At 47.6% G+C, this 16,789-nt stretch overlaps 1 protein-coding gene across 1 annotated transcript in view; it reads right to left on the bottom strand.

Annotated features, from left to right (window-relative positions):
- OAF (out at first homolog) overlaps positions 1-16,789 on the bottom strand; it is a 201,449-nt gene that overhangs the window by 123,283 nt on the left and 61,377 nt on the right. The window contains exon 2 of the mRNA XM_083808200.1: positions 9,245-9,382. Within this exon, the coding sequence (XP_083664326.1) occupies positions 9,245-9,299 (55 nt within the window). The 5' untranslated portion in view covers positions 9,300-9,382. The remainder of the gene's footprint in view (positions 1-9,244; positions 9,383-16,789) is intronic.

Raw genomic sequence — 16,789 nt, 5'->3', positions numbered from 1 at the left:
GGTATTTCCATGCCAGAACTGATATATGCATTGCTTTCTAAAAGGGCAGAAGGGCACAACTAACCCCAAAATGGTTTCTTTGGAAGCTGAATTTTCCCCACGTGGGTACAGACGCGCCCTGATCTGACCACGTTAGCCTGTCACAGGGCTGCGACAGGCAGACTGGGATGCTCTTACAGTGCCTCCAGATGAATCCATACGTGTGGCTGAAAACTCTTTCCAGACTCTCAAAGCATCCATGTCCATAGTGGAAATGCCTACTGCAATCTGCTGTGCAGAGAAATTCCCCTCTAACACATTACCTGGCAAAGATTCAAGGAGAGCCAAGTGTTGTTTCATGGCTGAACTAAGGCAGAGGTGCTCTGAAGTAGCTGGATGAAGATGTCAAGGAAGAGGAAAAAGCAGGCTCTCCATCAATGCTGTTGCGGCATTTTCCCCGTGTGCCAAGGGGTGTCAGAGAGATGCTGAAGTCCAACTTCGGCAAATTCCCCACCATCGTGCAGCACAGCTTTCGTGCAAAGGTTAATAATTCCTGGTGCGTTCTGTGAACTCAGCATTTCTCCTGCATTTTAGCTTGATGTACTGCCCTTTTCACCACGAACACATTTCTTCCTCCCTCCCTTCTGCTAATCAGTTTCATCAACACAGCCCCAGGTGAAGAATGGCTTTAGAGATATGTAGACTATGAGACAGAAAGTGTTGCTTAAACCAAATGATAACAGTCAACAGAATCCTATTAATAAGCTACAGAAATTCAGCCATGGCCCAGAATCACAGCTGATGTTAACTGAAATAGCAATGACAATTTACACCAGAAGACAGCCTGGCCTTGTGAGTTTATAAATCTCCATGCTCTTTAAAAACAAAGCCCTAAATCATTTTGCCTGAGAAATGAGAATATCAATTATATTGCTCTATATCCTTCCCTTCTTCACCATAACCATTGATTTGTGCTTCCCTATTTCATCCTAGGATTTCCAAAGACAGCAGGAAATTTATGGCTCCGTTCTATAGAGAGGAAAACCGAGGATCTTGTGAGTTGGTGGTGGGCACCCAGCTGTGGGAGACAGAACCCACCTTCCCCTCCTCGTCATCCCTCCAGAGAACAAATGCTGCTCACGTCACCCCGAGTAACTGAGCCCTTAAAGCCTGAGAGCCCATTTGCAGAGCCAAACTGCTTGACGGTGTCTCAGCAAGTCTAAAACAGCCCCTGTATCTCTTGGTGAGTTTGGAAGATGTCAGCATAAGGTATGATCTTCTCTATTCCCTGCAGTGCACGGCTTTGGGAGAGGAATTGCATACAATTCTGCAGGCACTAAACTTAATCCTTTGCTCCTACACAATGAACAGGTTCTTTAGCGTTGTACGCAGTCTGGTGTTGGACCAGAGCAAAAAAAAAAAAGCTGAATGATTCACGAGAGAATCATTCTGGGAGACCTTTGCTCTCCTGCTGCAGACCGGGACAGGAGCACCCTGACTGCCGGCAAGTTTGTTCTCCAAAAGGTCACTGAAGAGGTTCACAGCGATTAATACATATATATTCAAGGCTAAGTCGGCCAGTGCCAGGCGTTATCTGGCCTCAGGTGTCACAAGAGCAATGGCTTTGCATTCCCTCATCCCGAGAGGTGCTGAGCCGCCCTGGGCTGGTGGGGGGTGACAGCAGGTTTCCCTCCCACAGGACCCTGGCACGGGGAGGGACTGCTTCTATAAAGGTTGCAGTAAAGCACCTGTAGCTGCATTTGATTAAAAGTTGTATTAGCGCTTAGCTCTTGCGTGGCGTTTGCCATCCTGAGACTTGAAGTGATCGACGCAATCAAACCCTGCTTAGCGCGTAAGGAAGCGACTGGCTGAAGGTCATGCAGAGCCTCAGGGGAGGACAAGGATTAGACCAAGCTCTTTGGCTGAAAATACCACGGAAAATGTTCCTCTTCTTCCCCTCCCAAGTTTTTCCTTCTAATCCTGTTTCTCTGGGTCTGCAGTCGGAAGGGGACTCTTCTGTGCCACCCTCCCCAGCTTCCCGCTAATCTACTGATGTAATCATGGTGACGAATGCCTTTTTGGATCTTCCCTTCTGATCTGAGAGGCGTTTCTGCTGTGCACCCCCCAGGCCTAAGGCAGTAGGTGAGTCAGGGACAGACAATTCTCCCAAACCTCCAAGGTCAGGAGCACACTGGACAAGACGGGGGAAGTACAGCTCCTTCCGTGTAGCACAGCGACTTGAAACAGCTGAAACAAAAAGTCATCCCATCCCACCATCAGCAAAAAACCACATGGAAAGACTCATTCATCAACTTCTCCATCTTTAAATTAAAAGCAGGGGGTCCTCAACTGCCTCTTTCCTTTGGTGTGCGCCTTTTCTGAAGGCAGAGGGGCAGCCAACACTCCCTGGGCTTCCAGCACCTCCTCTGCAAGATGCTTCTCAGGTTAGAAGAGACTTCCCTTGGTGACCCGGGACCCCAAAGTGACCTCGTGCTCCCCAGATGCAAAGCACTCCGAAGCAGCACCTGGTCCTGGTGAGGGGCTGCGCTCACTGAGGCACAATTTCAGTTAAAGAAACGAATAAGACAAGCACCACCGCTCGCCCCATGGTATCGGTCGCAGAGCTGCAGCTCTTTTCTCTGCTTGACGTTGAACTTGGGACAGAGCTGAAAGCACGAGTCTTCCCCTGACGGGAGAACCAATTAGTGCCTTTCAGCTCACTCGACTCCTCCATGTTAGTCAGACGGGATCGCATTCCCTGGAAACTGAAGTACTTCTACTTGACATCAGAAGGCGTTCTCAGCTATAGCAAAACCCATCGTTCCTGTGACCCTAGCATGTTGCCAGCTTACTCCAGCTGAGAAGTTGGTCTATTGCGCACGTTACTTACAAAACATGGGTTCTTTGGTTTATAAGCTCAAAAATGAAATCAAAGTGAATCACTGCGTTAGGTACAGTTTCATTGTTTTCCCCACGTGCTGCCTTCCCTATGAAAAGTTTAAGGCAACGCTCATTTAAAATATCTCCCTCTATTAAGATCACTCACTGCTGTGACAAGAGAGCAGAATCTGAAGAGGTACATTGCATAATGTGTTCCACAAAGAACGAGTACAATGCATACAGAAAGAGCAGAAATTGTTTGCACTTCGAGGGCTTCAGAAGTATGCAGCAAGAGATGGAAAACCACTTTTGGTATGGAACCTCCTCAGCTCTAGATAGCAAGTAGCGTCGTGTATTCTTAGCAGCGGTTTAAGTTAGAAACTGGAAAGAAAAAACAAAAATGCAAAGATTGAGTTCTTCTGACAATTCTCCCGACATCCTGGCTGGTATAAGGTGTGACAGCAGCTTCGCAGCGGATGCTACAAGCTCCTGTCACAGGATGGCTCATCGCAGCTCTTTAAACCCATTCATTGCTGAGATTTCAGCACAAGGTTTGGAGGCAGGAATGCCTCCATGTAGGAAATCTCAGGAATGACTGCAGCGAGCCAGAACTGTGAGCCAGGACAAAGCTTAGATGCTGCTTGTATCCCCGCTAATGACTGCAGGGGATGTGCCAATAAACCTTTTGCAAAAGAAATGAGATAGCTTCCAGGAATATCTTGAGGATAACAGGCAAGGACAAAACACCTGCAGCTCTGAAGGAGCCTGCAACCAGAGGTGACAACAAAACTGAGTGGACAATAATCATCATTTCTCTCTTCCCATGCTCATTCTGCAAACTTTACAAGCCAAAGGCTTTTTGGCTCAAGCTGCAGAGAGTCGTTACTGGAGATCAACACTGACCGCGATCGCTCCTTATGTACTATCGACACTTCGTGGTAAGAGAACCTCAAAATGGGTGTTGGGAACGTCTAGTTTGTCTTGTTAGCATAGATTTGCCAAATTCTAACCAGCAAACCACACTTATTTTTTTCTCTAAATTGCTAGCAGCCACACAAAGAAAAGAGAGAAAGCCTCAAAGGTTTCTAATGCAGCAGACCAAAAGGGCCAGAGCTAGCGGCTCCAGGGAGGAAGAACACCTTATCTGTCGGCCCAGCTACGACAAGCTTTATCTGGAAATAAACACCCAGGCTGCTGGAGCTACCTGGTGGCACTGAAGGCTCCAACCTTCACCCTTCAGCCAGTGCCCTCGGCTGGGTGGGAGGAAGAGACACTGCGGAGCTGGGGGAGAAATGCTGAGCAATAGCTGCGTGCCTCCTGCCAGGTGATGCTGAGCAGACTGCAGGCTGCACATTTGCTTTCCCCCAAATGAGAAAGCTCTGTTTTGGTTTGTTAGTTGTTGTTGTTTTTTTTTTTTTCCTCTTTAGTCTACCGCATAAAAACAAGCCAGGAAAACAGATATAAATGTCCACAATATGACAAGATTATGCTGCAGAGCTGAGATGTGGGAAAGCAATAGAGGGGAAGATGTACTGGTAAATCTTAATAGAAACCACAACTGATAAACTGTAAGGAACGGGGAAATCTACGCTTACTTCTCACAGCCTTGTTTATGCTAATAAAGGTTTGGTAATGAATTACTGGTAAGTGGCCTCCTTTAGTGGGGAATTATTCAAGCAAGCAGGTGCGGCTTAACAAACATTTATCTTCTTCGGGCTGCAAGGCGCTGCAGGAGATGTGCTGAAGGGACAGCCAGGCACCAGCTCCCTGTCCAGACATCTGCAGCGGGGCGTCAGGAGGGGGAGACACATGCCAGGAACAGCTGGGTGCACATGGGGAGGGAAGGAGGCATCTGCTCAGGCACCCAGCCTGCTTGGTGCAAGAGCCAGCCTCAAGATTCAGCATCCCAAAAAAGACAGCCTTCAAAACCTTGCTGGCCCCGGAAAGCTGGTTTTATCGTGCTGAGAAACCCAGCTCCTGGGCTGCTTGAGGATCAGGAGGAAGGTTTGAAGCCCTAAGGTAGGATGCAGAGATCTGAGTTCTTGGTACCACACCAGGCCCGACTGAGACAGATCTATGATCGCATCTTTCTGGGGCTCCGACTCCACCTCGGTTCCTCTGTTTGCAAAACAGAAAAAAACAGCTTTGCCCACACTGGCAGCTAAATCCCTTTTTTTTTTTTGTGCATGAAAAAGGCTCAGGCACTAACACAGCACTCATCCTTTTAGTTCCTAGATGGATAAATATTCTCACTGCCGCTCTAAGCTGTCACAAGGATTTGTATCTGCCTTCATTACATCCCTTCCAGTCACAGGATAATTACATCCAATGTTGCTTTAAGTCTCAGTGAGCAAAGGAAAATTCAGGAGATTAATCAGAATATTTTTTGTAAAGAGTTCTAAAAATATTCTAAATAGACCAGAAACTCAGATGAGTGGCATCCTCATTTATTACTGAGCCAAGCTTTGGATACAACAATCAATTGACTTGATAGATAACACAGATCTTCTGCCTCTCCTATTTCTTTCTAGAAGTTCTCATTCAGAGCCAGATCAAGATACAATTCTATTATTCTCTCTCTCACTTGCTGGAGTTTATTTTTGGATGTGTGTTTTCAGCATTCTCTCCAGGGGTGTGCTGTTGTCATGATTTTGAATTAGGTTTTTCCTTTCTCATTGTCCCCATCCAGTAATAAAATTTTGGAGCACTTGTTTCTTAAGATGCTGTTCAATTCTGTCCTTCCAGAAGCCTATGATAATGTTGTTGTTGCTTTCGGGGCAGTCATGATGTAATGCAATAGAAATTTCCCATATGGTTCTCAAGGCTTTTTTATTTTTTATTTTTTTAATTTAAACACAAGCCTAGACCTGGCTTTCCATGGCACATAATCTGATGTTTACGAAGCCCTTTAGCAGTTTGCTCCTGGCCTCTTCTGCTCTGACATGACCGATCCCCTTTCCAGACAAAGCAAAGCAGCTTTATCTACACCATCTTTAGGAGTAACTTCGGGAGCTTTTTGCCAAGCTAATGTTCTGACCATATCCTCACGTGTTTTTGTCGCAATGGCATAAGTCTAGGGGCTGGGCAGAGCTTGCAGCTGATTTACGTCAAGAGCACAAGAACAAGGCGCTCGTCATTTGCAGCTGGGCCAACCGAGCTGTACGGAGGGATGTAAATATTCCCACCGGAGCAAGCAGCGAGATCTGATCCAGGAAAATTTCAGTGCTTAGATCAGTGTCACTTTAGCTGCTACCAAGAGAGTTTATTACAAATATATAACGCAATAAAATAAGGCAATTGCTTTTCATGGTGTAAATGACCTTGCAAAGGTAAGAGGGATGATAGAAGAGGGCAGTCAATCTCCGTGCCTCGTTGGTGAATTCCTGCTCTGATTCAAAAATTTTAACTCCCGAGGAACTTCGGCTGTCATTTGCTCTCCCTTTGGGCAGCAGTGGTGCAGAGCCCAGGCTGCGAGCTTGTGCCACCTTAATGTCCTCTCCTCACTTGCCCGTGCATTTCCCTTCCACACACAAGTCTCGGGTCTGACAAGCACCGGCAGGAACTGGCTCACAACCAGAGAGGAATTTAAAGCTCCTGATGCACCTGACTGTTCACGGCTGCAACAGAGCCCCTGGGAGAAGTAACTCACTCAGAAATTAAGAAATAAACCAGCACAAGCTCCAGAGGAACCCAGCCTGCAATAGATTGCCTCGGCACACAACGAGCAAAGGGAGTGTAAGATGGGCAAGGCGCCTGCAAGATGGAAATTACATGGGGATAGAGGTAGGTAGCACTGGAGGAAGGAAAGGATATTAAAAACAGAACATCATGATTCAATGCCAAGACTATTAGGAAAGCAAAGGAAATATGCTAGAAAGCAGCATAATCCATATCAGTCACTGGCTGCTGTTCCACTGGGGAAGACTGGAGGTGCCAAGGTTGAAAAGCCTGCCATTCATTATTTTTGATTTAGTGCTGCACAGACAAGAAGAGCTTGCATGATGCATTGGTTGTATATTCTTCTATTGATCTCTCAGACTTCGTTTTCTAAACCCACCATCCATCACCCCCACCAATCCCACTCAAATTCCCCTCGAGGGGAGGCTAAAGAGAAGTGTCCTGTCTCTCAGGGCCACGCTCCAAATGGTTTATGAGCCAAGGATGGATAGGAACTTGGGTTGATCCACTGCCTTTCTGAAGGACTGGCAGCAGTTGCAGATATTACTTTCCCCCTACTAGGGTGGCTCTTCTGAAGGGCAAAAGAAGCCCTGAGCAAGCTGAGCTCCCCAGCCTGCTTGGGTGAGAAACTGATGATGGGAGACGGAGCCCACCTCCAGCTCTTCCACCACTCAACTCATCACTCCACCTCCATGGAAACCAGCTCCGAAAAGACAGCCTCCTCCAGGGGATGGGTGCGCATCTCAGCGCTCTTTTTAGCTTGGCCACAGCCTCGACATGAGGCTTGATAAGGTCACGTCACCTCCCAAACTGCACCGCCCTCGGCTCCTCTCCCCCATTTAGCCCCGTCGTGCACAAGGAGGGGTACAGCAGAAGCAGGAGACAGCTTGCAAAACTAATGCAAGCCCCCAGATACACCCACTTATCTGCTTTCTGCTGGGCTATCTTTGCCAGCAAGTGCTATTTGGGGCCTGTGTTGGTCTGGCTGGGCAGAGGGAGGCTCATGCTACAGGCGGTGGCAGCATCTAGAACTACAGTTAATCTTGAGCAAGATTGGACTGAAAGAGCTGTGTTTTTGTCGTCATAAATTTCTTAGCTCTCAGATGTTAGGATAAGACAATATGGAAGGACAGATTAGCATTCGTCTTTTTTGTTTGTTTTGTTTTGTTTTTGTTTCTTTGGTTGGTTTGGGTTTTTTTACTCTTTCACCAGGACACTTTAAAACTACCCTTTGGTAGAGAACACACAGCGTCTCCTACAACTCAGCTTTCGTTACCAGCTTCTTATCTCGTCTGTGGAAAGAGCAAGGCCCTTTCATATCATCAGTAGCAAAATACCCTCTACATATCTAATAGGTATTTCTCTGTTGCCCCATCCCAAGCACAAACAAGCCCCAAAGTTTGTACCTGACAAAACTCATGGAAAGCAGCCATGGTTTTGCCCCAGTCAAGGGCTAAAAGAAAACATCACATGAATTGTTTCAGGATTCATCTCCCGCATGTCCAGCTATCATTTTCTTCTGCTGTGCTCTGCCAAACGTCTCCCAAAAGCGTTGATGGCTCTGACAGGCTTGAATCCGTCACCTTAATTCCTACAGAAAATCTGCGAGGATCTTCACAAAAAATTCTCACACAGCTTCTCCCCCGCCCCTTCCTTGTAAAAGATGCAGATGTTAAGAACACAAAGCATTATTCATTTCCTCCCTTTCTGACATTTCAGGTATAAAAAAGGAAGCCAGGTATGAAGGGGATGCGTAGGTTAAGAGCAATCTGTCTGCGCTCAATAAGAGAGGGGGAGAAAAGGAAAAGTGAAATTGTACGTTATTAGATGATCTTCAGTTGCCCTCGCGAAGCAAAGAGCAGCAGCTTAGGAAACAGAGAGAGTTTAAAAACCCTAAATGGCTCCAAGGGAGCAGTGCTCACTGGGGGAGGGAAAAGCATTGCTGTTTAAGAGGTTACATGCCAGGAAATCTCCAAGTTTAGAAGGAAACTGAAGAAGAAATTCTTTTTTTTTTTCTCTCTCTCCAGAAAAAGGTCTTTAGATCATTACACAAATTGGGTCTGGGTTCTGGTTTCTCTGTGCATGGACAAACACTTCAGAGTCCAGGCAAGCACCAAGCAAGGAGAAAAAAAAAACAGATGTCAGGTGTGCCTTGCCTGGGCCCAGAAACACACAAAGGGTTCAGTGCATCCCGAACGCAGCCAGAAACAACCTTGTCTGGAGGAACAGCCATGACATAAGCTTCAGGTTTAGAAAAAGCAGATCTGTTTACCTCCTACCCAGCAGCTCTGCCATTAACCAATTACTGCGGGGTAGCTCGGAGCAGCACTGCTTGCTGGCTTGCCTGTTGCATTTGAATATTTCAGGGCTTGCTAATGGCAGATAAATTCCCCTGTGGGAAATTGAAGGCAATTAGAATCATTTTAGCAATAGTTCAGAATGGAACTGACCTTTGCTTTCACATGCAGGGGTCCAACAGAGATATAATGTTTAATATTTTTGTATTTGTTGCGGGGGAAAGCTTTCGTTTGCAAGTACCAGAACAACAACTTCGGTGAAAAAAAGAACCGGCGTGAGCTGGGCTTTGGAGAATTGTCTAGGATTCAAGTCCTAGATTCTTGTCTCATCTTTGTCACCGACTCAGTGTGACAGCAATTCTGCCTGGCTCTGACTCACTTTACCCACCTTCAAGGCCTGGCTGACTCACCAGTCCCTCCCAGCTCCCGAGCGAACCCTTCCTTCTGCCCGACGCTTCCCCGCATTCGGCGTTGACACCTTCCCGGCACTTGCAGGCGATTATCAGAGTTTCCACGGAGAATCCACCTTGCCAAGACAGCTGAGAAGCCTGGTGGGAAATCAAATCGTTCAAACGGGGAAGTTCTTTTATTAGGATACAGATTAGGGGTCTTTTCCCAGCCTGCTTTCCCCAGCTGATGCACAAAGCAGCCCTTAACCGCTAGCTGAAAGGCTCGCGCTAGTTTTAAACAGCACTAGCATTTCAGGGGGGACTTTTTTAACACAGCCATCAATGAATACTCTTGTCTACAGCCAGTCAGAACTGGAAGGACATCAAAAGCAACTCTTTGCATTTTCCAGCTTACATTTCTTCCTCCCTTTTCCTCTGCTGTTCTGTGCGCCCAGCAGTGCTCCCCAGTCAGCTGTCTAACCTCGGGGTCTGCAGCTACCAGTCAAAACTCTTGGAAGTCTGGCATCACGGGCTTAATACACAAAGTGCTTATTTTTAACACAGACTGATGGCTTTTCTCCTAGATAATGATGATTGATTCTGTTTTCCATCCTTTGTCAAAGCTCGGCACATGCCTAGAATTTTAACTAGCTCTTCTTCTGATACTTCCATGTATCCATCTGTTCCTCTGGATCTCTCATTCTCCTGCTCTAAATAATGAACTTTCCTACAGTCAGAATGGTCTATTAATAAATAACAATCTCAGAGATTACACAAGCCAATTAATAGTAAAGCAGCACCAGGAACTGAAGTGATGGATGCCGGTGAATGGGAGAGGTGTGGGAGGGTGGTGGAGCTGCCGATCCTTCCACACACGGGATTAGCACAACTCTACAGCAGACGGGGGGCAAAGCTGTGCAAAAAGGCATCATGAACAAACTCAAGGTAATCAAGCATGCACACATGTGCACGCACACACTGGTATGCAAATTGTGCCCGAGCAACACGAAGGAGGCCGCAGAACCGCGTTAATACCAAGGTCCAAAGCGAGAAGGATGTTATTCCTAGCTACAGCTCAGGCACAGCAAAGTACAGCTCGCTGAGCGCTGGGAATAAAAGGGTATTGATGAGTTTTGCTCCTTCAACATGTTGTTTTAATGTAGCACAAGCTACCTGGCAAAAGAGACAGAAGATATCCTTTAGTATTCCAGCCACTGGGAAAAGCCGAAGCCACGTCAGCCCATTTTTGGTACATACAGCATCCTCCTTTTCTTGCTGTAGAAACTGCCTTACATATCTTCCCTCTAATACATTTCCCTGCTGATTACCCTGCTTTATGCTACAACTGTTCCTCAGCAGAAATCTTGATCTCACGGAAAAGATAAAGTGGAAGCACTGCCTGTGTGCAGAGAAGGCAGGCTGTGTGGATGGAAAAAACAAAACATTAGCTTCTCCAAATTGTAAGTAGGCAATTAAGGCCCCGGAGCATTAAAGCCCAGCTCCTCAGCAGGGCTGGGATACCTTCAAGGGAAACTCAAAGTCTTAGTTAAATCAGTTATTTTGGGTTCAGCCTAGAAAAGACTTGGAACACAACTCAGATACCTTGGTTCCAGGCATGAGATCCACATCCTAATACCTTTTATGCTTGCTGCTTAGCTCAGACCTTGCTGTCTCACCTGCCTCACTTCCCTCCAGCTTTAAAACACCAAAAGCTACATCTCAGCACCTGCTGGGTGGCTTTGCCTCTCCCTCACCTGTTAAGCAGACAAGATCCTTCTTTCTGCCACCGTCTCTTCCTCCTTTTCAGCCTCAAGCAGAGAGACCAAGGGCCAAAAAGGCACCAGGGAGGGAAGACTAGTTAAACTGTATTTATGGGAAGGGAGGTGGAAATTGCTGTGGATTGGATGTGTCTTTGCGGTTCTCAGGGTTTTGAAAAGGGAAAAACATAAGTTGCAGAAACCTCTCAGGTGCCAGTGAACGATGGCAGGACCAGCATTAAATGAAATGTTATGGAACACAGACCCACGATGGCCCTACTGCTTGTATGGCTGCAGCCCTGCTAGGCAATGCAAGAAACCCTCCTCCAGCAGAGCAGCCAAGGCCTTGCTAAATCTGCTCTGACCCTTCTCCTATCAACCCCCGCATTTCTGCTCCCATTTTCACCGACACAGTAAAATCCAGCTAAGCCCTTCACTCAGGGCTTTACTCAAACGTTTGCTTCACCTGATGTTAAGCATGCACTTGAAGGTTTATCTGAATGGTTACTGATATCAGTTTACTGTGTTTGCCATCTCAGCTTGTCCCTTTTATTTTCAGTCTTCATTCTTCTGTCCTCTCCTCCTTTCCCTTTCATTCCTCAGTCTAACTCCTGTGGTTTTTTTTCCTTCGTTTCTCCTCCTCTGCCCTTCATAATGACTTAATCTGGCAGGCAGTGTGACAAGCGAATGAATCGAACATGGAGTTTTCCTGCACTCCAGATTCATTTGAAGATTCCTCCCAGATGCAGCTCTAAAGCCCCAGATTCAATTTCCCTTTGACATAATAACAGAATTAGTCTCATATTGTCATACATAAATTACTTGCAAGCCGGGTGCCAAGAGAGAAAGAGAGGAAAAAGAGAGAAGAATAGGATTCAATGGAAGGTGTGACTGTGACAAGCAACAACAGAATAACAATAGGCGACCAGTGGGTGACATCTATCATATCTGACAAACAAGGAGAAAACCATCTCTATATCAAGCGTAAGAATTATTTACCTTCTCCTCTCGGCCCTTGAGCCATTAAACCTTATACTGAGGATTTCTGTGTCTTACAAAGGACGCACAAAGTCTAAATAACTCTCAGATTGAAAATTATTGTATCTGACTTAGTGCTTTTTTTTTCCTCCTCCTTCCTCACAAGGCACCATTCAGAGAAATAACCCTGCTGCCCTCAGCTGAGGGAAAGAGATGGCTCCTGAGAAAGCCATCAGAGATAAGAGCCAGGTGATGCCCTTCCCATCCCCTGAGCTGGCTGAAAGCCCTCGGCTGCTCCCAGACACCAGCTCGACCCCAAGTGTCTTTTTCTGGGGGCCAGAAGCCGGAACACTGCAGGCAACCACTTCTTGGTGCAAGCTCGGAGCCTCCTGCTTCGGGTGCTGGAGGATGGCCCAGCCTAAGCCATATGGGTTCAGCTCCCACCTGCCCACCACCCACAGCAGGGAGCAGACGAGCAGAGCCAAGCTTGCCAGCACCAGCAGAGCCCACATTCATTCTGCTTCGGGCAGGCAGCATCAGGGGAGTGCAGTGCTTACCTCCACGATGCCTTTAAAGGACTCCTCTTCCTAAAACCACCGAGATTACCCGTATTTACTTTTAAAGAGATGCCTCCTACTTCCCAGAAGAGGCCATAAGTTTAATTTCATTACCACAGCTTGCACTCCAAAGCAGAAGCAGCAGCTTCAGGCTTTGCACTGAACGTGCAACTTCCCCACCACCATAGGGAGGCACTTCTGTTACTTCTCCCTTCCCAGACACTTCAACTTCTGGTCAAAGCAGCCTGAACGCATACAAATAAATGGAAGCCTTCACATCAGAGAGGTCTGCCTAGACAATCTGCTATGACTCAGTTACAAACCGACCCCCTCGCTCCTCATCCATATAGCGCACAGAGCCCTCAGCGCTGTACCCAGGGAGAAGGCTTCCAAGCCAGCAGGTGATCTTGATGGAGTGGAAAAGTCACCGTTCTGCGCCAGCCACGGCTCCACTTCGCTTGCCCAGCCTGTGAAATTCATCGTCTTTGCTGGCTGAATTACTGCTGAGAAGAGACAGTCACTGTGTCCCCTCCGCTCCCCGCATTTTGCCTAGGGAGCTGGGCAAGGGAGGTGATCAACCAAAGCAGTCCATGGAGCCTTACACTCAAATTCTGAAAAGTAACAACCCACTGCATAAAAAAACGCTTCCCTTTGTCTGCTTTAAACTGATCTATTTTCAATGAGCGCTCGGCTAGTTCTAGCGCTGGGGGAATTGATGAATAGCAGCTCAACTTATCTGCTGTCCTCGTGGTTCTGTAAACCTCTATCATAACTCCCCTCAGCTTTCTCCTTGTCTCTGTATCGCAGGGAAAATATAGTACATTTGGAAAGGTACATGGAAGGGCAGCTGGAATGACAACTGACAGATGACTGAAATGACAGTTTGCTGTCAGCGTACAGGTGGAGAAAGTTAATGGCAAGGAGACTCAGAGAGGCATCTGGCTTTATCTCAGTACTCAGATGAAGCATCCAATGGTGAAAAACATTTAGAAAATGAGCCTTTTTTTTTTCCAGTTACGATGGCGGCTATGTTCAATGAAGTTCCAGCCCGTAGATTTTAGGAGGCTGGCAGAAAGATAAACCCCTGAAACTATTCCATTTGTGAGAAGAGGACTAGACGGTACAAATGCAGCGTGATTGATAGGCTTTGGCCTCGAAGCCACTAATTTGAATGCAGCCCAGAGGTTGTACCATGCAGGGGATGCTTGTGAGCATTTTCTGCATGACTTTTTTGGACCAGACAGCCCCCAGCAGACCAGCACACTCGTCTGGAAAGCCTGCCCCAGACATCTGGGCCTATAGAGGGCAGAGAGATGGGTCCTGAGAGAACTGCCTGGCCCACGCTGCAGTGCCACCGCCATCCAGCAGCCTCCTCACCCAGCCAGGCAGCAGAATTGATGCTGAAAGGCTCAGCCATCAGCCCAGCAGTCCCCCTAGCAGAGCTGCAGGTAGGAAAATAAAGCCAGTTATCGGCGTGGCTCCTTGTCACACGCAGATGTGAAGCATAAAATACGAACAGCAAGCACCCCACTTGCAGCACAGGTGATGGGGTGGAGGGCAGACGCCAGCAGCTGCCTGGGCTGTCAGAGGACCTGCTGTCAGCTCAGCTGGGATTAAAGCCGCCGCTCAGGCTCGCCTGTCACCAAGGTAGCACCCAGGACGATGCTCCGGCTCCTGCAGCACATGGGGCTGGCACGGGAGGGCAGCCAGAGCACGCGTGGTGGCGCGGCCCTTCTCTGCCTCCATCTGACCCCTCGCTTCAGAGGCTGTCTGTTCTGCCGTGACACGGAGAAACTGGCCACTCATCGTTTTTAATAGGCATTAGCTGAATGTTCAGGTACGTGCGTAAAGTTATTGAAATATAAGGGGGGAGAAGCAGGCAGAGTTCAGAAACAGAAGAACGTTTAGTTGTTAGTTGTGATCCAAACGGGCATTCGGGATCAAAAGGGACAATTTTAAAAGCAGTCAGACCTCCTGTAAAAAATTTACGGAGTTTGATACCACTCTATTGACTTCCCTCAAAGTCCGGGTACCAGAGACTGACTGGATCTCTCTCTGTTGATTTCAGTTCCAGCTTTTCCCAGCATTCTTAATTATTTATTTCATCTCTATCTTTTAGTGTCAGAAAGCAGGAGCTACACTACACCTACCCACAATTTAACTGAGGGAGTCATGAGTGCTTAAAGCCTTTTGTTCACCTACCACTAAAGCACACGATGCTGTTGCAGACTTAGGACAGATTTGGGACTCGGACATCAGCCCCATGGGCCTGAGCACTCGCAGAACACCAGGTATAAAGAAATGGGATGGTTTGCCTCAAAGAAAAAGTATTGACAAGAATTCCAGGTAATTTTGTCTTTGTCAGTTGAAAGCCCAGGCTGAGACTGAGGCCATGCACTAAACGAGGGAGCAAGCAGAAGACTAGCATGAGAGCAAACAGCAGGTTAAGATAACTCCTCGCCAGGTGTCAGCAACCCAGGCAACACCTAAAGCTTGCCTGCGATGCTTTTTAGGCGCAGTTTTCAGGGTTGATCCAACACAAACTTGCAACTGAGCAAAACGCTGACCGCAAAGCACCCGACGCTTGTGATCGAAGGGTGTATTTTGCCCTGTTCTTTTCCGCCTGCCTTCCTGCTCTGATGTGAGCCCGCACACAGCACTGCTGTGTGCCATTCCCACATCCGTACGCCAAGCGAAGGTGTGCTCAGCAGAAGCCTGAATCGTGCCCAGCAGCACCCGGCTGCAGCCCCGCACCCTGCTCCTTGTCTAGCAAACCGCTCCACGTGCCACCGCGAGCCGACCTAAGCTGAGACAGCCTCAGCCTTTCAAGGAACCTTGACAACCTCATGTCCTCGATTAGGTGGCTCCCGTCCTTCTCTTTTGGTCTTTCGGCAGTAAATTGGCAGTTGGAGATTTAATATACAAGGTGAAACGGGGAAGATGTCAGCAAAAGGCACTTGACTGAGCAATTCATAGCAAAGCCGTGAGTACCCACAGGCTGTGCCAGGGCAAAAAAAGGACACTATTATACTCCAGCTGTCAGTCTACTTTGAAGCCCTCCAATTAACTTCGCTTTCTAGGCATGAGCAGCTGAGAATGCTCACAAAAATCCTGACACCTGAGTATCACTTCTCACCGGTGCTCCTGTCTGAGGGAGGAGGACAGAGAAAAAGGCCCGGTGCTTTTCTGCTGCTGACATACCCCTTTCATTGGCTGTGTAAATACGGGCTGCTGGATGACCCCCCTGAATGAAACGAGGAGCCCCGAGTTTATAAACGCCTGGGGGAGGATGTCCAGATCCCGTAGCGATGAGCATGAGCCCCGGGGATGCTGAACTTCAAACCAAAGCCAGGCTTTATTTGTCTGTTGACAGAGCGAATGGCTTTGCTGGCCTTTCTAACCCACCTCGCAGACTGCAAAGGTCTCTTTAATCTCACAGACAGAGGCATCACAAAAACTAGTGGCTTAAAGCTGAAGCTGAAGCCATTCGGGCTGGAAATAGGACAGGTTTTATTTATTTATTTTCCCAGCAGAAAACGCAATAAGCCATTGGAGCCGTTGGCCTAGGGGATGCAGTAGATTGGGTCCCTCTGTCTTCACAGTTAAGTCTGCCCATCTTCACCTTAAAAAATAACCACAAAGCTCTCTTACTCAAGGAAAACTTACAGGCTAGGTGGAGGGATTATTGGTACGTGTTTCCTGCCATGGCTACACAGAAGGCCAGAGTACATGATCCTAATGTTCTTTTAGTTCTGCTGCAGAAAATGTAACTGATCTCGGGATCACCCACAGTTTTGGCTCCAGACCAGCTTAGAAAATTCAAGGTTAGCAAATGTGAGCTATGAGAAAAACAGCACTCGCTGTTAGTCCCATAACGTGCGGAGACTGGGGAAGTGTAAGTGGTTATTAAGGTTCGTGACGTTCCTGGCTGAGATCATGGCATATATTTGGGCTGATTTCAGGCCAACTCTTCCCCTACCTCCCGTCCAACACAACTGGAGCACACCTGGGCTGCCCATCTGGCTGTGGTGTCCGTAGCTCTCTGATGATGTATTCCCTTGGCACAAGGAAAAGGCGGCTGCGGGTCTCCTCCTGGCCTTCTCCTGTAAAAGCCTTTTACACCCCAAGCCTGACTAAGCTCAGTGTTGGTGACTGACCGAGTGCTTTGTCACTGTGGTTGAACCACGTTTACTCAGGTAACTGACACCAGACAGACAAAAAAAAACAGTCCTTAGCATCTTCCTCTTTTATAAAGAAACTAACAGACTTGGTTG

Source organism: Anser anser, assembly GCF_964211835.1.
Source record: "Anser anser genome assembly, chromosome: 22".
NCBI classification, from domain to species: Eukaryota; Metazoa; Chordata; class Aves; order Anseriformes; family Anatidae; genus Anser; species Anser anser.
Note: the sequence above shows the minus strand (reverse complement) of the source record. Positions and strands in the feature narration are given on the sequence as shown.